The following is a 23583-nucleotide window of genomic DNA, read 5'->3' as shown; positions in this document are numbered from 1 at the left end:
AATGTTAATTTATTTTATTTCATTTAATGAAATACTCACACCCAATGAGAGTGTTTTTAATAAATAAGAAAAGAAAATAGAAATAAAATAGAAATAAGATAAAATGAATAAACAATTTATTTGTATTATTTCATTGAATTAATTCATTAAGAATCAAATGAATAAGATAATAGAAATAATAATAATAATAATAATAAAGAAATAAAGAAATGATAAAATACATCAACATATTAATGTTATTATTTCTTATTCTTTATTTTATTCTTCTTCTTATTTTCTATTTAATAAATAATAAACAAAACATAATAAGAAAGATAAATAAGAATAATACAACATAAAATAAATAATAATAATAAAATATACAACAAACATGAATAACCAAGAAATGACAAATGACAAAAGAAATGGTTGATGATTAGAAAAGATATAAAGAAAATAATAAATATAAAATCAAAATATAATAATATAATAACAATATCATTGATTTTATCTTATTTTATTCTTATTTTATTTATCTTCTTTCATTATTTTTATTCTTCTATTTTATTAATTTCAAGATTAAAACCAACCATATACAATGAAGTTAATAAACAACAGAGATGTGATTAATCCCCCCAGAATAAGGAATAATAGAGACGAATTCTAGTAATACTTAGTTAATTACTTTTTAATTAAACATGATAATATTAAACCAACAATATTATATCACTGCAATACATTGTACTTTAAGAATATTAATACGATGGATAATGATATGATCAAATTCTTTTTATTTTGTCTTAGTATCTTTAATGAATGTGTCAAAAATTTTCATATAACAGATGATTTGAAGGATAATATTTCAATTGAATAAACAGTAAGCAAATAAGCAATTTATTTTACCGAATATTACATATTATTGATTACCCAATGAAGAGAGACAACATAAATTAAACAAGAAGAGACAAGAATAAAATCAAAAATGATAAAATCATAAAACGAATTATGTATTTCATAAACAAAATAATAAAGATAAGTTTGAATAATAAATATGAAAAGAAATGATATTTCAAGTTAATAACCAATGAAAAAGAACAAAACACTAATATCACCACTTTAAAAATAAAATACTGTCATAATATTTCATCAAATTAAATAACCTCTTTTTAACAACTTCTTCTTTATTATTGTTTACAAATAAATCAACACAATTTTTATTCATTGATGATTTAAATTATAAAATGACTTTGTAATTTCATAAAATTATCTTCATTTCTCTGTTATAAACAACAATCATTTATAAAAAAAGCAACAATAAAAATTTTTTGTCTTCATAAATAAATACTAAAAAATGAAAGAGTATTAGCAAACACAGGAATTAATAACACTCAATTTGGTATTATTAAAAGAAACCTCAATAAATGTTATTATAAAAACCAACTCTTATATGATTTAGTCATGTGTCATTGACTTATTTAGATTCAATAGAATAACATTTCAAATCGAAGAAAAATACCAATCAACAACAAACAACCTTTTATTAAAATAATTTTGCTTCAAGAAGAAGAATAAATAAACTCATAGATGAATAATACCAAAAGAGTTTTAATGTAGTTAATTTAATTTGTGTTTTGAAAGTATTTTCAGTATGTTGTCAAAAACATAGAAAGAAACTTGTATTTAAAAATGAATTTGTTTCATTTAAACAACATTAAAAAGACTTAATGTAAGTTGATTATTAGAACCATTCCAATCCAATTAATTGTTTTACTTGGAAAGTTTGTGGGTAACAATTACCAGTGAAGATTTTATTATCAGGCAAAAGACCATCCAATGTTTGATAATTAGAATGGAACCAATCAGAAATAAATGCACGATCTTCATATAACCAATAACCACATACCGTTCCAATAATACAATGATCCCTAGGTTGGTCAGGATGAATCGATAAACTTTTTGAATGAGTATGTGAGTTCCATAACAAAGGTGCTTTATTTGTTGGATTTTTTAATGAAAACAAGAAATAATCTTCGTCACATTCAACAAAATAACCAGTTGGAATAATTTTAGCTTCAGTTTTTAAGGGTATTCGTTTTCCATTATAACTACCAAACACAAATCCATTTGTTGTTTCAATAATTAACATGACATGTTCATGACCAGTAATATGTTCATTAACACTTTTTGTTGTATATCCATCAGTGAGACTATTATATATTTGCTTATAATTATGTAATTCTATCCACTGAATTAACTGGTCTTTATACTGTTCTACAAATTGCATGAACGAACAGAATTGTAGATTAGCAGTTCTTCTAATGAAAACTAGTTCAGGGTTTGATTAGTGTTTTAGGTTTTATACCATTCATTGACTCAGTTAATGACACTTTGTATAATGTTCATCTCCTTTATTTTCAAATGAACTAAAACTTCATAACATTTATTACTGTAGATACTACAGTAAATATTAAGTATTTAAATTCAAACAATAATGAATTAATAACACTACATAATAAAAACAAATGAAAGGAAAAAACCAATAAAAAAGAAACAACAGAACGATTAAATTATTTAGTTGAAACAATATTTTTCAAACAAACATCTCTAGCTTGAACCATCTTTGGTTTCATTTCAGAACCAGAGTAAGATGCAATTTGTCCATTAATCATAGTAGAAAGAAGATATTCTCTAATAAATTCTTTTGGAATATATGAACCTTCAACTGGAAGATATGGTTCAAATTCAGGAACATCACCTCCTCTCCAAGTTTCAACAAGATATTGAGTAGAATGATCAGCAACAAATTCAGAAGGGATTTTTTTAACAATAACAAAAACACTATTAAAATGAGATTTAAAAGAGTTTAAGTCAACAATTTCATCACCTTCTTTGTAAATTAATACACAAAAATCATTTCCAATATGTCTTTTTTTCTCAGTTTTTTGTTCATCTTGAACAACATGTGGTAACATAGTAGCTACATGAAACATTATTTCTGATGAATAAAACATAGTATATACACTTTTAATTCCTGTAGTATCTGAATTTACATCAAGTCCAGCTCTAAATCCTTTATGTCCTTTTAATTCAATAATATTACCAATAAGTTTAATAAATTCATTATATTCATTAGATGTATCATTATCTTCAGTATTATCATACATTTCTTGTTCTGTTGTTTGTCCTTTTTTACAATAAAGTAATCCAAATTTATAATCAATACCTCCTTGTGATGTTTCATAATTCTTTAATTCTGCCTCTAATTTAGCTTTTTTAAATGGTTTAAATTGTTGTTTAATATTAATTTCTATACTTTGTAAAACAAGAGGAATAATTGACTTTAATTGATTTACTGTCATTTGTTTTTCTGTTTTACCAATAAGTCCAAATGGAATAATCTTTTTAATTTCTTGTTGTTTTGATCGATAAATAGCCATTACTCCTCCTTTCTTTCCTGGTGGTGCCATTTGGTCATTAATTGTTGTTAATGATAATAATAATGGTCCATTTTGTGTTGTACAAACAAAATGAGCTTGTGGTCTTCCCATAAAATAACAAATATACCATGGGCAATCTAATGGAATAATACCTACTCCATCATACTTTTGTTGTGATCTAATAAATGCACTTCCTTCTGCTAAATGAAGGTCTTTCTTTTCTGTAAGATAATTTGTTGCAAACATTAATAATGAATGTGGTGGTTTTCTTGTTGTTTCAATAACTTTTGTTTGAGATGTTTTTTCTGGTTGATTTGTTTCTGTATTATTTTTCTTTTCATTATCTTCTTCATGACTTTGATCATTATCTTCTTCATGACTTTGGTCATTATCTTCTCCAATAATTTCTACATCATTGATTTCTTCAAATTCTTCTTCTTCTTTATCATTATCTTCTTCAAAAAATATGATTGGCATACTCTTTGATCGTTTAATACGTTTATCTATATCATCTCCAATAGTATAAATTTCTTTTAGTCTTTCTTCAAATGCTTCTTTCACAATTTTTAATCCTTTTTCATAGTTTTCTTTCTTCTTTTGATAAAGAGAAACATAACTATTTGTTTGTTTACATAACACATTTAATTCTTCTTTTAAAATAGTAATATCATCACTTTGTTCTTCTTTTCTTTCTGCCTCAAATATTCTACTTTCATTAGCCTTCAGTTGTGTCATTCGTTCTCTTGTTTTTTCTTGAACAATTTGTATTTGGTCTTCGAGTTGTTTAATTAATGAATTTAATTGAGCAATTTTCTTCTTGTATTGGAAACTAAGTTCTTTGTATCGTTCTCTTTCTTTAATGATTTCCTCCAATGATCCCATGAAAATAGAAATTCCTTTAAAGTTTTTAGTTCATTGTTCTATTTTAAACTACTTCTTCTTGTATTTTTATTCTTTTTTGTTTCATTTTTATTTTTGTGAAAAAATAAAGTATCATTAATAGTTTTAATATAGTTTCAATATCGTAAATTCATAGTTATAATAAAAGTACTATACTTAAATTATATTTGAAGAAAGTGATTAAATAACGAAAATAATCAAGTAACAAATGAATGGATTTCAACCAGACTACAACAAACTACAAACTATCCAACAAATTGTTGAAGCTTCATTAAATTGTCAAAGACAAAATGAGGTGTTACAACTGTTAGATGTTGTTTATCATTATGAAGATTATGCATTATACTTACAATATTTGTTGTTAAATACAACAAACGAAGTATATTTAACAATTATATTATCATTACTCAGACAAGCAATTAAAGATGGACGTACTGTAGATTATATTGAAACAATTCAAATAATTTTTAAATTAATAAGAGATGAGAAACAATATATAATGAAAGGAGGATGTTCTATTTTAACATTATGTTTTTGTAAAAGTCCATTAACTAGTCAAATGATTATTCAATTCATTGGTTCTTCTTTACAATCAACACAAACATTCTTAGTACAGTTTGGAATAGAACTTCTTGACACTATTATTACAGACCATTTTGAGAATTTAGATAAATCATTTTATCCAACAATTGAAAAACTTATGGAAATGGTTCTTCAATATTTTTCTTCAATTCCAATTAATTTAAAATCAAAAGTATTAAACACATTTACAGAGCTTATTCTTTTTGAAGCACCATTTTTATCTAATGCATTAGAATTATTAATGAGAACATTTTGTACAGAGATTTATGATGACAAGAAATATAGAATTAATCTATGTTCATTTTTAGTTTCTATTCCTCAAATTTACATTGAAGAAATTCCACATTATATGAAACAAATACAAACTGTTGTTCAAATATTATTAAATGATAAATGTGAATCTGTTTTTATTGAATGTACTGAAGTTATTATTTCATTATCATCAGAATTTGCAGAAGAAACACTTCCTTTCTTAATTCAATTTATTCCACTCTTCTTTGAACGATGTTTATTAACAGAAGAACTTATTTATAAAATCAATGAAGAAGATCAAACAAGACAAAAAGAACAAGTTATGATTCATGATGATGAACAATATGATTATGATACATCCGTTCGTAGTTCAGTATTTAATTTATTTGAATTAATTAATAATTCATTTGATTCAAATACTGTTGGAACATATATTAATGCATGGTGTCATTGTTATGAACAAAGACAACAAGTTCAAAATGATTGGAGAAATATAGAAGTGCTAATTAGAATTCTCAATGTTTCAGTACCATGTTATCATGAAAATGATTTATTTGATAGATTTGGGAGATTTTGTATAATTCCAATACAAAATATTATGAATGAAAATACATATATTAAAAGAATTGCTATTGAATTTATTGGGAATGTACCAACATTAGTTGTTGGAACATCACCAGAAATTAAGAATTCATTATATAATTATTTATTAAAACTTATTGGAGATAATAATTATACAATTTCATGTATTTCTCTTCAAACATTAACTAATTTGATTAATGGTGGATTATTTAAAGATAAATTAAATCAACTGTTTAGTTTAATTGTTCCTACAATTAAAAATTTAAAAGGTCAACCATTATTAAATGTTTGTGATTTACTTAGTTCAGTTATAGAAACATTAGGTACTAATTTAACTAATGAAATGGAAAATAGTATACAAAATGAATTAATACAATGTATTTATCTAAATAATAGAAATGAAGATGTTATAGATATTTGTTTGACTACATTATTTAGTAATATTATGTTATTTCATTCTATTTCAAATGATATGATAAATACATTAATTACTATCTCATTTCAATGTATAACAACATTCATAGAATCTGCTGATATTGTTAGTTCATGTTTAAGAGTATTTGAATGTTTATATAAGAAAAGTACATCATATATGATTTCTTTTATTAATTCTCATCAAAATGAAATGTTTAAAATATTTGAAGTTACTCTTCCACAATTACATAAAATTATTATTCAAGATTCATATGGATTATTAGGAGATATTATGAGTGGATGTTCTTCTTTTATAATTCAACATTTAAATTTCTTTATGGAAAATATTAATACAATGATTTCAACATTTCATGATGACTCTGTTACATCAGTTATTTGGGCTATGATTCAAGCATTAGCATATCTTCCTCAAAACATAACTCCTTATATTCATTCATTTGCAAAGAAATCATTCCATCTTTTTACAGATTCATCAGAAGCAGTTATTAAAAATATGTATGTTTTTGTATCTAAAACAATCCCAATTGACCAAACATTATATATCCCTTATTTACAATTATTGACAAGTCAAACATTTAAAACAATTTTATTAATAAAACAACCATTATACATTATTGAAACATTAACAAATTTCGGTCATTTAATTATTAAGAATATTGTTGTATGTAAATGTAATAATCAAATTATTAAAGACGTTTATTTTAAGGCATCTCAAATGATACCATCATTGGTAGAAATAGCTCATAAGGTTATTGCTACTTTAGAAATATATTAAAATTGAATACTTATTGAATTAAAATTAATTGTTTTAAGTTATGCAAAACATGAGTCCATTGTATTTGTAATTCATGAACATCGTTATAAATTGAGTCAAGTTGTTCAATAGTGATATGAACTTCTCTTTTAGCCATTACAGTAACTTCATATTTATTATATAAATATGTAACAGTAGGATACTTATTTTGGATTATAACAGGTTTAGTTCCTTTGGGATAACCCATCATTCCTTCTCCACATCCCCATTCAACTGATGTTAGTACAAAGTCATCTGGTTGAGCACTTTGAGACCTAGACAATAATGTTGTTTTGGGTTTTTTGTATAACCCAGAATTCAATTTTGATTGTTGAATTACAGGTCTAGTTAATTGGAATGAATTTCTTTGTGTTTCAACTGAAGTAGATAATTCAACTTGTTTTATTTCCAAACCATAGACTTTAATTATAAATTCTCTGTGTTGAATATAAATTTCAAAAATACAATTTGCTGGTGGTTGAGGTTCTTGATATAATAAAGATGGTTCATATTCTGGAAAAAGTCCTTTTTTTGGAGGATTGTCTAAAAGTCTAAGTGCTTTTGCACATGCTTCAATAATATTAGTTATAGTAACAATAAGTTTATTTAAGTCTGTATGATTTTCTTTTATTTTAGTTGTTTCATCCAAAATAATACAACATTGACGATAAAACTCTTGCATTTGTAATATTTGAGACTCTCGAATTTTAGCAAAGATTGGGAATTTTTGCCATTGAGGTAAATTAAATCTAATTTCTGTGCCATTACAAAACCATCCATTTAATTGTAAAACCCCTTGAAATGTTCCACTTTTAATATAAATATTTATATTTATTATACTTAAAGAAGAACAAACTCTTGTAATTGAAATTTATATGTTTTTGGTTCTAATTTTTCTTGTTCAGCTATTGGCATTAAATAGGACATACATTTATTAATTGTAGGGAATGTTTGTTTTATTAATGGTTTAATTTCATGGAAATAAAACCATTCATTTTCATCACAAAATTTAGGTAAAGAAGGTGTTATAGAAGGTGTTCTTTTAGGAGTAACTATGACATAAGTCATTGAGCAACAACAAATTAATAACAAAGAAAAAATTAATTATTTTTATTTTTAAGTTTTTCTTTTTTTTTTTTGTTATTATATGCCAAAAAAAAAACAAAACAAAATTAAAAGACAAAAAAGGAACAAGAGTTTAAAAGTTATCATAGCTTGAAATAAATGAATGTTCTGGTGGTGGTATAGAACTAAATTCACTTGGATGAATAAAATGTTGTGATTTTAACATTTCAAAAACCCATGTTAAATCAACAAAATTTCCAGCAGTTCTTGGATTAAAACTACTTCTAGTAATTTTTCTTTCATTTTCATTATTTTCTTGAACAAATTCAACATAGAAATCATATGCATTTTTTCTTCCAGAAGATGATTCAATAAATAATCCTCCAATTTTCTTAATAAATAATTCAATAAATGAATTTTCTATATGAATTTCTTTTTCTTTTTTAATTTTATCTGAAGCTGTAAATCTTCTTCCATATGAATGATTTGTTTTTTTAGGTGCAAATTTTGGTATTTTCATTTGTTCATTTGGATCAAATGACTCAAAATGAATTGGTTGTTTTGGCAAAGCATTCATATCTATTTTATATCCATGTAATAATTTTCCTTTTTGAATAGAAGATAATGGAAAAATAGGTAATAAATAATCATTAAAATCTACTTCTCGAGTTACTACATCTTCAAGATATGATGATGATAGAACATAAATTCTTTGAAGGATACAACATAAATATGGCATTAATAATCCTTCATTTCCTTTTTCACAAACATAAAATATCTTACTTTCTAATAAACTATTTTCTTGATAACTATTTTCATTAGTAATACGATGACAATCAATATCTGGATATCCTTGATGACTAATTCCTCCATACATTTTAATTTCTTTTTCAAATTTAATGTATAATATTTCATTACTTCCAAAATAAAATGTATTTCCTGATATTCCTTTACGAAAAACAATTGATCTTTTAGTTTTTATTCCAACTTCTGTTCGTCGTTTTGTTGGTTGTTCAAATTTATCTTCTATTCTTTCTTCTTTACTTTCATTAATCTTTTCTTTCTTAACTTTACTTTCAAATCGTTTGGAATACTCTTTAGCTTCTTTTAATTGTTGTTCTTTTTCTTCAAGTTCTGTTGCTCGAATATCTTCTATAGACATCATTTTGATACTGTCTTCAATTTGTTCATCATCATTCTCATCTACAATATTGGACATATCACTTAATTCTTGTTTGTCTTCTTCCTCTAAAATTTCTTCATTATCTCTTTCTTCTTTACTACTACTACTATCACTTTCATTTTCAAATTCTTTATTTAATTCTTTGTCTTCTTGATTAATTAATTCTTGGTTGAAAGGAGATGGAGAATAAGACTCTTCTAAATCTTGTTTATGTTGATATATTTCTTGTTCTTCTTTTGAATCTTCTAATGGTCCTAATTTAAATGCTATAGACTCTGAGTCTTCTGTTTCTTGAAGTTGAGATTTTCTTGGATTACTTGTTTCATTTTTTTGTTGTGAGTCTCTGTGTTGTCCAAGGAGAATCACTTTTTTTTTTGGTTGATTTTGTACTTCTAGTTTTGTTTCTTCTTTTATTTCATTATTTATTTCTTCATTTGGTGGTGATTTTATTTTATTTTCAATAAGTCTTTGATCTCCTTCACCATAATTATTATGAACAATTACTTCATTGAGCATTTTTCTTTTAATTGTTGTTTGGGAATTAGATGAAACATCACTTTTTTGACTATCTTCTTTTACAGTTGATTCATTAATATCATTTTTAACAACTTCTTGTTGCTGGGTTGATTCCAAAGATGGACGATGTGATAACAATGGATTTTTGAATTGAATCATTGTAACTTCTACAGCAGGAGGGAGTAAACTTCCTTTTAATTCATTAGTTAATGACTCTCTTTTCAATTCACTACTTCGTCTCCAATCCACATCAGGATGGTCAACATAATATAACATAGAAAGTTGTCCAATAGTAATCACATCACCTTTATCAATTTCTGCAATATTAGTGACTGTCATTTGATTAATTTTTATAGGTTCAGTAGTATATGATTTGAGGAACCCTTTTGATTCTTTTGGATTAACAAATATTAAATCAAACGCATGATAATCAATACTTGGAATTAAGACATGTGTTCCTTCTTTCCCAAATGAAACTGTCAACCGATTAATTTTGAAAGGAGTTGATGTGAACTCTCCATTTGATGTGATTTGAATGTACTTTTGCATAGGTTTGACTTTTTCTTTTTTTTAAAGTTCCTCAACTTTTTGTTTTTCTATAAGAAAGAATCTTGTCATATAAAATCACAAAAAATAATAATGTTATATGTTACAAAAAAATAATCAAAAATAAAAAGAATAAAACAAGAAACAGAAAAGTATTTTTGTACAGAAAAAGGGTATTAAAAAAAAAGAAAAAGAAAAAGAGAAAAAAAAAGTAATTTAGTTTATTTAACATGGGAGATTTAATAAGATCACAACCTGTCTCTTATGGACAATTAATTGTTCCTGTAAATGTTGCAGAAGAAACAATTGAACTTATTGGAGAATTGGGAATAGTTCAATTTATTGATTTAAATGAAAAAGAATTAACGTTTAATAGAAGATTTTGTAATGAACTTAAAAGATGTGATGAGCTTGAAAGAAAAATACGATATTTTAATGAAATGATAACAAAAGAAGAAGAACGTAAAGATATGAATGGATTAAAATTTAGAAGAAATGGAGAATTTCAAAGTTTTGAAAAAGAATCTACTGAAAATCTTGAATTAAAGTTAGATAGTGTAGAAAAAGATTTAAAACAAACAATTAGTGATTGTACTGCAACAGAAAATGATTTAGAAAAAATTGAAGAAGGATTATTAGTTTCATCAAACTTAGATACATTATTTGAAAATATGGATGATGTTGTCGTTGGAGGATTAAAATTTGTTATTGGAGTTATTGAAAAAAGTAAATATGATTCTGTTCAACGATTAATTTGGAGAGTTTCACGAGGACTTGTATTGATTAAGTCAATGGATCTTACTGAAGGATCAACATTAAGAAATTTCTTAGTTGTTTATCAAGGAGATGATCTTGGACTTAAAATCAATAAAATTTGTCAAACATCAGGTGTTAGAGTTTATACTAATATTCCAGTTGATCAACAACAAAGAAGAGAATTTGTTGATGAAGCATTAAGTAATAAACAACAATTAACAGGAATTTTTGAAGGAAGTACTAAGGAAAAAAGAGAATTATTAAAAACTATTGCATTACAAATTGAAGGATGGAAAGATGTTATTGATAGAGAAAGAATGATTTTCTTTACATTAAATATGTTTAAAGTTGATAGAGGAACAACATTAAGAGGAGAATGTTGGTTCCCATCAGAATGTTTAGATACTATTGTTACTAAGTTAAGTGAACTTGATCAAAATTCAATGTCACCTATCTTTTCACCAATTCAAGCCCCACCAAAAGCAATAATTCCTACATATAATAAAACTAATTCATTTACACAAACATTCCAAGATCTTACAGATTCATATGGTACACCAAGATATGGAGAAATTAATACAGCATGGTTAAATATTGTTACATTTCCATTTTTATTTGGAATAATGTTTTCTGATGCAGGACATGGTATTTTTATATTTGGTCTTGGACTTCTCTTTATAATCTTTCAAAAGAAATTAAAGAAAGCATCATTAGATGACATTACATTAATGTTATTTGATGCTAGATGGTTATTACTTGAAATGGGACTTATGGCAATATATTGTGGTATTGTATTTAATGAATTTTTTGGATTTTCAATAGACATTTTTGGAACGTCATGGGATAAAGTAGAAGGTGATGTTTATGCTAGAAGTAATGAAAATTATGTTTATTATTTTGGAGTAGATCCTATTTGGAAATCATCAAATAATGAATTATATTATGCTAATTCATTAAAAATGAAATTGTCTATTCTTATTGGTGTATTTCATATGACATTTGGTGTTATATTATCACTTTTTAATCATTTACATGAAAAAAAATGGTTAAATATATTCTTTAATTGGATTCCAGAAATGGTGTTCATGATTTGTTCATTTGGATATTTATGTTTCCTTATAATTTTCAAATGGTGTAATCCAGATAAAGATCCAGCCCCAATGTTAACTAATGTATTTCTTGAAATGTTCCAAAATTTTGGAAGAGTTACTGATGAAAATTATATATTTACAGGACAAAAAGTAGTTGAACCTGTATTACTTGTTCTTGTTATTATTTCATTATTACTTATGTTTATTCCAAAACCAATATTTTTATATATTAAATTAAGAAAACAACAAAGAACACATCCAGAAAGTAGACCATTATTAGAACAAGTAGATACTAATGATGGTGAATTTGGAGATTTTAGTGATAATCAATATTCATCTGATAATAATACTTTATTAAATAATAATGAAGGAATTAATGAAAATAATACTAAACAAGAAGAAGAAGAAGATAATGAAGAAGGAAATTCATTAATGGAAATTATCATTTTTAATTCTATTCATGCAATTGAATATGTCCTTGGATGTATTTCTAATACAGCTTCATATCTTAGATTATGGGCTTTATCATTGGCACATGCTCAATTAGGTTCAGTCTTTTTGGAAAATGTGTTTTATTTATTAATGGAAATGAATATCTTTATTACAATCTTTGTTGGATTTGCTGTTTGGGCTTTGATTACATTGGCAATTCTTATTGGTATGGAGTCATTATCTGCATTCTTACATACATTGAGACTTCATTGGATTGAATTCCAAAATAAATTCTACATTGGAGATGGTATTCCTTTCATCCCTCTACGTTTACCAAAACAACCTCTCCCATCAAATAACTAATCTTTTTTTCTTATTTTTGTTATTTCATTTTATCTTTTTCAAATATTTTTATAAAAATTATAATAATGGTTTTTTGGTTTATACTTCAACAATGTCTACGTCATGTTTCAATTTTACTTCGAGAGTTATTGCATCTTTGTTCAAACCTAAACATTAATAAAAATTGAATCTTTTTTCCATTTCACTCTGATTTTATTTTTAAAAACAAAAGATAAGTTTTTATTTTTGGAGAAAGTTATGTTTTTTTTTTGGATAAGAGTGTATAATAACCAATATATAATATTCATTAAAATGGTATTTCAGTAGGATTAATATAAAAAATAGAAATGTTCAAAAGACCTTTATTTGAGAATGGAATGTCAAACCAACTTTTTGAAAGTGAAAATGTTTTGAAGAAGAAGTAACTCAACTTTGTAAACAAAATATCTCCGAGTAATAAATAAGAGAAATGAAAAATAACAAAATAAAGTGCTTTGAATGATGTGGTACGGAATGGTCATATCTCATAAAAGGGTATCATCTGAGAAATACAAACAGAAGAATTTAATTTAACAATGAATACCGCCATTACCATTTCATTCAGCATTCATTATAAAACTAATTTTGGTGAAGAGTTATTTCTTAATCTTGATGATTCAACTTGTAGAAAATTAACTTGGACTCCAGGACATATTTGGATGGGAAGTGTTACAGTAGTTCGACCAAGGAGTATTCGTTGGTGGTATTCAGTGGTAAAAGATGATTCAGTAATACGTATCGAAGGTATGACATATCCACGTATATACAGGTTAGATAAATTACATAAATACTTTCATGTTTTTGATAGGTGGGAAAATCCTCTCTCAAGTGTGTCTCCATTAACATTGTTAGAGAAACCAACTCCAACAATTAGTGATGACCAACTTAATAGGATTCGTTCAAAACTTTCTATTAAACCAAAAAAATCTCCTTATATCACATCATTCTTAGTACGAATCCCAAGTTCAATACGAAGCTGTGCTGATTGTTAAATGATAATGTAAAAAAAAATGTAATAATTAATATTTTTGTACCTATGATTAATTTCCTTTTCTTTTCATATTTCTTTTCTTTATAAAGATGTTATTTCTTATTCAAAATTACTCTTTCGTTTTGGTTATTCTTTTTTATTTACTTAATCAAACAAAGGAAAAAAATATTAATTTTTTTTTTCTTCTTATGAAATAAATTCAAAAAAAAATTATACATTATTAATATTTAATTTATATCTTCAGTAAATAGAATTAAAGGTATTTTAACACTTGTTTGTGAAATTCTTGAAAATCTTATAACCATCTATTTTTTGATGAATAAAAACATTGTTATTTATTCTTAGTTATACGTATTAAAAGTATTTTTTGTTTTTTTAGACAAAATAATCTTGAACATTCAAAAATCCTTATTAACTCAAATAAAGTACAAACAAATTCTATCAAAAATGTTAAAGTGGATTATATTTTGTTAGAACAAGGTTTTTATGAATAAAAAAATAAGGAGTAATTTAACAATATGAATTTTTGATTTTTTTATAAGTTATTTTACTATAATACATACAAAAACTAGATTTATTAATAAAGAGATGAAAAAAGTGATAAATCCACCTTCATTTTATTTTCGACCTTCACATTGTTTATTAATTGGGAATATTAATAAAAATAATAGTTGTGACGATTTATGTCGAAAATTTACGCAATATGGGGTGGTTGTTGATTTAATTAATAATGTTCAGAAGAATGGGACTATTCAAGTTACGTACGTTTGTTTGATTTCTATATAACTAAAATGATTAGTGTTGATTGAAAAGAATGATTTGAGAGAAGCAGAATGGGCAAAACGTTGTTTGGATGGACAAATGTTCAATGAAAGAAGTATTAATGTTGAATATAGTCTTCCTTTATATTCAACTAATAATCCTCGAGGAATATTATTAAATTGTAATTTAGCAATTTGTTGTAGAATGACACATCATAAAACAAACTTAAGTTGTTTTATTAAGTTATTTCAAAGGTTTGGAGAAATTTATAGTATTTGGGGGTCTTCAAATGGTAAAATCTTTTTTGTTGAATATTATCAACTTCAAGATCATCTTAATGCATTAACAAGTATATCATCATATTCAGATGATTCAATTCAATTTCATTGTAAGTCAATTCAATATTCTCCACATCAAATTGAGGTATTAATGATACCATTAAATCATTATAAAATGTTTTCTTCTAACTTTTTTAGTAATAACAATGAACAAACATTGGATAAAGTTCAAATAAATCAACCATTGTCTCAAAACACTGTTGTAGATAAATCAAAAATTGAAGAAATATTGAGACACATTAATGATGAACTTGCTAAAAAGAAGATAGAAGAAAAAGAACATGAATTATCTACTATTTCAACAAAAGAAGTAATTCCTAATCTTCAAAGACAACAAGGACAACATCCTAAAGAGAAACAAAAAGATAAAACAATAAAAGAATATACTAAACCAAATAAAATACAACGATCCTATTAAGTATAAAAAAAAAACAGTTTGTTATTGTTTAAGTGAGAATAGAATTTTGTAGAGTCAGTGATAGTAATTAAATATTTCATATGAATTTTTTATATTTATATTATTTAAATTTAATATTTCAATCTGTGTATCAACCACCATCTTTATTATAGTTGATGGGATTTTAATAGAAGTTAATCCAAGTTGAAGTAAAGTAAGACAATGAAGTGGAGAATTAATTTCTAATTTTGTTAGATTATTACAATTCATCAATGATAAAGATACTAAGTTAGGTAAATTACTTATATATTCTAATGATGAACAATCAAAACAATTAAGAGTTTTTAATAATGATAGATTTTTAATAGAAATTATAGGAGAATGAGTAATTTTTAATGAAGTAAGTGTTGAAGGAAATAGAAATTCTTGTTCTTCTGTTTTTATGTCTAATGAAATTAGTTTTAATGTATCTAAATTAGATATTGGGATATTTGTTATAAGATGTAAGACAGAAGTAGGTAATTCAAATGAAATAGACTGAGATATAAGAATGTCCATACTTTGTATTGATGTTAGTTCATTTAAAGAATATATTCCTTGTGTATTAGTATCATCAGATTCACTTTGAGACTCATTAGGAGATAATGGTTGTTGATATTTTGTTGAAATAATAAATGGTCTAAGATGAATTGTTTCTGGTAAATACATTTGACAAATTGACATTATTGAACCATCTGTAATATGTTCTAATCCAAATGTAAGTTCTTTATAAGATGTTTTTAATATAACTTGTTTAGTAAGAATTGAGTTAGTAATTTTTGAAGAAAGTGGTCCAGTGTAAGAGAGTATAATTTGATTATTCTTTTTCAATTCATTAACACAATAATCATCAAGATTTTCCATTTGGACTTCAATTAGTATTTGTTTATTTGAACTTAATATCTTTGTGACTCTCTGTATCATTGAGTTGAATTGATGAATTTTTTCAGTACCAACAAAGAATGGTGTAGAACAATATGAACATTTGATAATAATTCGTTTTAAATTTGGTAATGAAAGAAGGTCATTCCAAGGGTGTTTTAAAACTTCATGTTCTACTTCATCTAAATTAACAAAGTTGTAATCAATTTTAAATGTAAAACATTCTAATTGGCATAAGTCTTTTATGTTTTGTATAAATCCATTTCCATTAACTACAAATTTAAGTAATTGGGTATTAACATTATCTAAGTCTGGTGATTCACTAAATGTTATTCTTTGAATTCCACATGGCATATGTTTAACAACATCATTAGAATCATTAAATACATTTATTTGTAATGTTTCACAGGAAGGAAATATTTGGTTTGAACGTTTATTGTACCATTGTGAATATCTTAATGAACAAATAGCTCTTTTACATTTTTTATTCACTTGAACAAAGTTTTGAAATGTTTTGAACGTTGTAAAGTAAAGACTGACGTTCATCAGATATACCATTTCCAACTTTACCATAACAAAATACTGTCGTTTAAAAATTTCAAGTTTTCTTAAAATGAAAAGGAAAAATAAAATATAACAAATTCATATCTTACTTTATCTACTTTTAAATCTCTTGTTTATGTTTGTTTGTTTATTTTTTAATAGTATTTCAAAAAACATTAAGAAATAATCCAATAACTGAAGTGAAGTTATTCTTATTGTTTAGGTATTTTTTGTTATTTAATTTTGTTTCAACTGTTCATTTTAAGTATGAATAAATGTCATTTTGTTCTTTTTTATTAAGTCATTTTTAATGACATAATTAGCTAGACTTAAGTAATAGTCATAGAAGTATTTTTTCTCTTATTTACTTGTTAGTTCAATTCACTAAAACTGCATTTATTATTTTAATCATTGGCTTATTTTGAAATACTGACGAATTTAAGGCAATTGAAATAAACAACACCGTTACAAAAAACTGTTTAATCAAGTCAATACCAAACATATTGTTGTAACTAAGAAATAAAAGAAAGAATGTCTAGTTAATAAAATATGTAGGATAAAACAAAATAACTAGACTCAAAGTGTTATGTTATAAATAAAAAGAAGATTGAAAACAAAATTTAGATCATTAATTGAATATTAAATGAATTATATAACAACATAAGAGAGATTCAAAACATTACTAATCATTTATTCATATCATTGAATATCATTAGTATTTATTTTCTTATCATTTGAATTGTATAAAAATTTTTAATTATTAAAGAGTATATTTATTGTAATTTATCTAAATATGATATAATGTTTATTTTGATAAATAGTTTATAAACAACTATATTTATAATAATGTATATTGGTTATCTTTTCATCTATGTCTTAATGAATGAAAATAAATGACTGTTGTTTATTGTATGAATGATTTTGTTTCTAAATATCAATATTTTCATTAGTTGATAACTATATAACAAAATTTTCAAATGTTAATGTATTTATTAACAATATGTATTAACAATATTTTATTTGTTGATGTTTCTTTGTTTTTCATATTGTTTTCTTTTATTTCATTTACCGATTTACTGTTTGAAAATATAACAAGTCTATTTTTATTTTTATTCAGTGTAATATTTCATTATATCACTAAACTTATTTAATTGTTTCATATGAAATAAGAAAATGTTTCATATGTTGTTTGATGTTTAATTCAATCGTTATGACTATCATGTTAGAATACAATATGTTTATAAAATATTCTAGCGTTGATGTAATATACTTCGTTGAACGAATTGATTGTTTGTTGAAACAATGTAATATGATCTATTATCAACACTTGAGCATTTGGTAGTAATTTTGTTTTATACAGTACATTCTATTAATAATGTAAGATGTTCTAAATTTTCAAAGTTAAAGGATCAACGTCAAATAAATAATTATGGTATTAACATATCCAAGAACAACCTGAGTTGCAAATTAGTTTGTTTAAAAGATATTGTTGGATTTTTCTTATTAAATTAAAAACTAATCGAAATAATCATTACATTCATTATATTAAAAATAGGAATAACTATTTAATTTTCAAAACTAAATCATGTATCATTAATAATACTCTACATTAAATTGATATTGTAGTAAAACTGATATACTCATAAAAATGACTAGTCTTACAACTCTTTGATATGAAAATTAAATGATAAAAATATTTTTTAAATAATTCATTAATAATAAATAAACGTTTGGGTGTATGTCTTATTATACTAATAGTAAATAAACAGTAACGAGTAGTATTTTAATGAATATCTTATAGTATAAAATGAGAAATAATTCAAATAAAAATAATATGTTATGAATAATTAAGAGTTTATTGTAAAATCATATGAGCAACAACAAGAGAGTTATTAATCAATAAGGATAGTTTGTAGTATATAAACAATGTTTTGTACGAGCAATTTTAATATCACTGACTATAATTGCAACATTCAAAATGATGAAGAATATACACACATTACTCTTAATAATAATCGACAAAGAGTTGTATTTATTGATAGTGATAAACAACAACTTTTGTTTCATTTCAAAACACCATTGAATCATTTTCAATTCTTAAACAAATTAAATTGTAAACACTTTTATATTTGTCTAAATGATACATGTGTGTTTGTATTGAAAATACCAGTTTATTAAAAACATTCAATATTGTGAATTTAATAATGATAGAAAATACCATACTATATTTATTTGAATTGATTGAAGTAATTTGATTAAAATCTTTATTATCAGCAAGTAGAATATAATTATAAAACTAAGCTTTAATGATAGAAACTATTCAATAGAGAGACAAAGAGAAGTAATACAATACTCCATTTGAAGATAATGATGTTATTTGATGTTGATATATACAATTACAACAATTTGTATTTTACATAAGAAATGGAAATTGAATAAATGTCATTCATACAAAATAGAAGATAATTGTGTTTCAATTGAATTATAAAAACATAAAATTTTTGTATTAATAAATAAAAATCAATCATTTGTAGTAATTATATTTTATTTTCAACAACACCAATACAAACACATAATTTTTGATGATTAAATTCAGTTTTAATTGAAAGTTAATCATTTTTTTTTTTGAAGTTCAATGTATCATATAACAATATTATATCAATTAAAATATATTATTGAAAAGAGTAATAAATTGAATTGATATTCAACAACAAGTTCATGATAAAACATATCTATTTGAATAAAAAGAAATATCTGGAATGAACGAATAACAGATGAATATTGAATGAGTCATGTTTCTAATATTAAAAACACACTTTCAATTAAAAAAAAGAATGTGAATGTTCTACTATTTTCAATATTATTAAAACAAGATATCAATTTGAAATGAAATTATTACTCATCAACAACAAGAAGACAAAAGTTATGAAGAAGAATGTATTAGTTATTTTAAAGAACGAAACACAGTCATTTTACTGCATGATGATACAACTAAAGAGAAAGAAGAGTTTTTTGTTATTTATAATCGAATAATGGAATAGATGCTGATGTTACTTACCAAAACCAAAATGCAACAAAGAAGATAGTGATAAGAAAGAGTATTAATATAAATAAAACATGATGTATTGATTGAGTATGAGAATATGTAACTAAAATAAACAACAAACATTTTGATTGTTTATTCGGTGAAAGTGTTTGTTTTAAGAAAGAAAAGTTCAAAGGAAAAGAAGTTTGAATAACAAATGAAAATATGATTATTGAATTAGAAGTATTGATAAAGAAATTGTGGATGAATGAGAGAGAAATCATTGAATTTATTGTTTATTTGATTGTAATATTAAATACAAGGTATTACAAAGTTATTGTTTATGATTCAACACATATGACAATGAAACAATACAACTGAACACAAGTGAATTTAGTCAAATTCATTGTATAACCATAAGAATTGAAGAAGTTGAACATAATAATACTCTCTAATCAATTAATTGGTTATTTTGAAGAAAGACAGACAAGAAAATATGTTATTGAATAGGGAAACCCCATTGTTTATTCTTTTAGTCTATTGATAAATTCAATTATCCATTAACAATTCAATTTATATTATTCATTGAATAATAAATACTAATAAAAGAGATGTGAATAAGCATATAGTCAGTATATTTCAATTATTTATTGTTGAATTACATTTGATTAATTCAAATGATTTTTACCATTTTTATTATTTTTTCTTCTATATCTTTGGTTTAATATTGAATTATATTTTTCATTCAACAAACACATTCATAATTTCATTAATAAACAATAAACAAACAATTTAGTTAATAAAACATTCATTGAGTTATTTAATTCATTAAAAATAAAATTGGTTTTTGATGTACTGATAATTCATTTGAAAAATGCTCTTAATGAGACACAAGCACAGTCATACGTTAATGTATTAATAAATAAAATTAATAATTGAATAATATTATTTATCATTTAATTTGATTAACACTATAATTTAGACTAAATAAGAATGGAAGAAATAATCAGTATTTCAGCACCAATTTAATTAAAATCATATTAAATATGATTAAAATAAATTAAAAACATCATTAACATAACTATTGGTTTTCAAACATTATGAAATGAATTATTTAATGTTATTTAAAAAATATTCATAAATGATTTTAATAGAACAAACAACATATAGAATGACTGATAATATAAAATAGATAAAGAAGATAAATGAATGTGATATTAGTTTTTGAACAATCTTTATTATGTTTATATATATTATATTTTCTTTAACACACTTGTAACAAGAAGCAATGATTATTATGTACATTGTTGAATTTTAAATTAGGCATTATAATACAAATGAAAAAAATAAAGTGAACATGTAATTAAACAATAGACTAATATCACAATGTTGTAATGAGAATAAAATAAATAATAATTGGAGTTAATGAAGAAAATAATATATATTAATAATACAAATAATAAATACATGTCATATTATGAATTATCAACTCATATCAAATTTATGATAATTGAACATAAATAATAAAATTTAAAGAAATGAAAATATTACTATGAAATGTGATTATTGATTAAAACATAATTAATTATAATTTATTACATTTTATAAATATATTAATGCAAAACATAATAAACCATTATTAATTGTAGTTTATTTCATTAATTTTATTTTATATTTATATATTCATTATTATCCATTTCTTCAATGATATTAAAATACAAAATAGAAATATAAAATAATCAGATTGCTAATATGATAAACAATATAATAATAAAAACAAAGATGTTCAATTAGAAGAATAAAAGAATGATTGTAGCACAAAGAATAATAAACATACTTGTTGTACCATCATCATTGTTATAATTATTTCTATCATCATCTTGTTTATTGTCTGAACTATCTGAACTACTTGTTGTTTTATTATCTATTTCTTTATTTCCATCTTTTTGTTGATTATCATTTCCATCTTCTGGTTTTTTGTTTGGTTGTTGATTATCATTTCCATCTTGTGGTGCAGATGGTTCTTGTTTGTCTGGTAATGGTTGATGTTCATTGTGGTATTGTTTTTCTGGTGTCTGATCCGAAGGTAGTTGATGTTCATTAAATGGATGTTGATTTTGTTCTGGGATTGGTTGATGTTCATTGTAAGGATGTGGTTGTCTTTCTGGGATTGGTTGATGTTCATTGTAAGGATGTGGTTGTCTTTCTGGTGTTGGTTGTTGTTCATTGTGTTGTTCTCCTTGATGATCATGTGTTTGTTGAGCAGTTGCATCTTGTGTTTGTTGAGTAGTTCCATCTTTTGCCTGTTGAGTAATTTCACTCTGGGTTGGTTGTACTACTGCCGGTTTTTCTTGTTTTGGTGATACAGTTGTTGATGTTACTGGGTTTACAACTTCACTTTTAAATTGTATATTATTTCCATTATACATTCTTTGGGATTCTTTTGTTTCTATTTGTGTGTGTATTACTTCGGTATTTCTTTCTTCTTTATTGATAATACTCTCTGTTGCATTAACAAGTAATATAAATAATATAATTGTAATCATTGAATGAAATCTAGTTCAGTTATTCGCTTTAAATATTCCCTTCTTTATTTTTTCAATTCATTTTATTCATCATTTTTATTCTTATGCTTCTATTTTCTATTTCAAGACTCAATATTCATTATTCATTTTCTTTCATGATTTTATTCTTTATCTATTTTGACTCAATATTAATAAATAGATTGGTATGTTTTATTAATTTAAAATTTTTCATTTTTGTAGTTTAACACAAAAATAAACATAACCATAAAGTATTATTGTATATTTATTATCATCAGTGTTTATTATTTATAATTTCCGTTTTACAAAATTAATTAACTAGAAAACAACCAATTAATCATTATATTATTATTTCGATTTTATCTTCACTTCAATTGTAAATTATTGTTATTTTTATTTTCATTCTCATTTGTTGTATTCCTTATCATATTATTATTTGTTCTATTCATTTTCTTTTCACATCTTTCTTCTTTATCATTTCTATTTATTCTTTTATGTCTCTTTCTTATTAGACTTGTTGTTTGTATTATATTTGTATTATCTTTATTATATCTTTATGGTTTATTTCTAACTCTTATTTTTGTTTCTTATTTTTTTTCTATTAAATTATTCTATTTATCTTTTTCATTACTTATTCGTTATATTTTGTTCTGGATTATCATTTGTTTATATTATCTTATTATCTTTTATATTATCCTGTTTATTCATTTCATAACATCATTGATTGAATTATTATGATTTTTCTCTCATTTTTAATTATTCATTTTATAATGACATTGTTGAATAAATAAAACATAGATTGTTCATATCATATTGTATGAGAATTAAGATATTATAATATCAGAAACAATTGTTTGTTTGAAATATTTAGTTTGTCATATAACATGTTTCATTTGAATTAAAATGTGGTTGTATTTAATCCGTATTTTAAATAAATCAATTCTTATTCATTGATTATTTCTTTTTCTTTTTATTCCATCAAATTTGTTTTGTTTATTTTCTTTTTAATTGTATCACCACTACATTAGTTGTTCTTTGTCTTTCTTCTTGTTTCATTATTTCTACTATAACAATACATGATTATTACATTAATATATGTTCATTCATTTTGTTTCTAATTTATTTATCTTTAA

The 23583-nt window shown here is 23.9% G+C and overlaps 10 protein-coding genes across 10 annotated transcripts; 4 read left to right on the top strand and 6 right to left on the bottom strand.

Moving 5' to 3' along the window:
- Positions 1–1717: 1717 nt before the first annotated feature.
- On the bottom strand, positions 1718–2263 carry EHI_074070 (uncharacterized protein; the record flags this gene model as incomplete). The annotated part of the gene is made up of 1 exon (XM_648453.1): positions 1718–2263. The coding sequence occupies one exon, from the start codon at positions 2261–2263 to the stop codon at positions 1718–1720; it is 546 nt and encodes a 181-aa protein (XP_653545.1).
- Positions 2264–2546: 283 nt separating this feature from the next.
- Positions 2547–4298, bottom strand: EHI_074060 (Rap/Ran GTPase-activating protein, putative; the record flags this gene model as incomplete). Its single annotated transcript, XM_648475.2, has 1 exon — positions 2547–4298. One exon carries the CDS (start codon positions 4296–4298, stop codon positions 2547–2549), a length of 1752 nt encoding a protein of 583 aa, XP_653567.2.
- Positions 4299–4524: 226 nt separating this feature from the next.
- EHI_074050 (uncharacterized protein) lies at positions 4525–6942 on the top strand (the record flags this gene model as incomplete). Its single annotated transcript, XM_648474.2, has 1 exon — positions 4525–6942. The coding sequence occupies one exon, from the start codon at positions 4525–4527 to the stop codon at positions 6940–6942; it is 2418 nt and encodes an 805-aa protein (XP_653566.2).
- Positions 6943–6952: 10 nt separating this feature from the next.
- On the bottom strand, positions 6953–8028 carry EHI_074040 (uncharacterized protein; the record flags this gene model as incomplete). Its single annotated transcript, XM_648473.1, has 2 exons — positions 6953–7769; positions 7817–8028. 2 exons carry the CDS (start codon positions 8026–8028, stop codon positions 6953–6955), a joined length of 1029 nt encoding a protein of 342 aa, XP_653565.1.
- Positions 8029–8158: 130 nt separating this feature from the next.
- Positions 8159–10273, bottom strand: EHI_074030 (uncharacterized protein; the record flags this gene model as incomplete). The annotated part of the gene is made up of 1 exon (XM_648472.1): positions 8159–10273. The coding sequence occupies one exon, from the start codon at positions 10271–10273 to the stop codon at positions 8159–8161; it is 2115 nt and encodes a 704-aa protein (XP_653564.1).
- A 227-nt stretch (positions 10274–10500) lies between these two features.
- On the top strand, positions 10501–12912 carry EHI_074020 (vacuolar proton ATPase subunit, putative; the record flags this gene model as incomplete). The annotated part of the gene is made up of 1 exon (XM_648471.1): positions 10501–12912. One exon carries the CDS (start codon positions 10501–10503, stop codon positions 12910–12912), a length of 2412 nt encoding a protein of 803 aa, XP_653563.1.
- A 554-nt stretch (positions 12913–13466) lies between these two features.
- On the top strand, positions 13467–13922 carry EHI_074010 (uncharacterized protein; the record flags this gene model as incomplete). Its single annotated transcript, XM_643542.1, has 1 exon — positions 13467–13922. The coding sequence occupies one exon, from the start codon at positions 13467–13469 to the stop codon at positions 13920–13922; it is 456 nt and encodes a 151-aa protein (XP_648634.1).
- Positions 13923–14782: 860 nt separating this feature from the next.
- On the top strand, positions 14783–15439 carry EHI_074000 (uncharacterized protein; the record flags this gene model as incomplete). The annotated part of the gene is made up of 1 exon (XM_001913718.1): positions 14783–15439. One exon carries the CDS (start codon positions 14783–14785, stop codon positions 15437–15439), a length of 657 nt encoding a protein of 218 aa, XP_001913753.1.
- Positions 15440–15493: 54 nt separating this feature from the next.
- On the bottom strand, positions 15494–16897 carry EHI_073990 (uncharacterized protein; the record flags this gene model as incomplete). The annotated part of the gene is made up of 1 exon (XM_648469.2): positions 15494–16897. The coding sequence occupies one exon, from the start codon at positions 16895–16897 to the stop codon at positions 15494–15496; it is 1404 nt and encodes a 467-aa protein (XP_653561.2).
- Positions 16898–21697: 4800 nt separating this feature from the next.
- Positions 21698–22453, bottom strand: EHI_073980 (uncharacterized protein; the record flags this gene model as incomplete). Its single annotated transcript, XM_648468.1, has 1 exon — positions 21698–22453. One exon carries the CDS (start codon positions 22451–22453, stop codon positions 21698–21700), a length of 756 nt encoding a protein of 251 aa, XP_653560.1.
- Between the last annotated feature and the right edge of the window lie 1130 nt (positions 22454–23583).

This window comes from Entamoeba histolytica, genomic scaffold, assembly GCF_000208925.1.
Source record: "Entamoeba histolytica HM-1:IMSS scf_1104750517419 genomic scaffold, whole genome shotgun sequence".
NCBI lineage: Eukaryota > Evosea > Mastigamoebida > Endamoebidae > Entamoeba > Entamoeba histolytica.
This window is presented reverse-complemented; position numbering and strand designations above follow the sequence as displayed.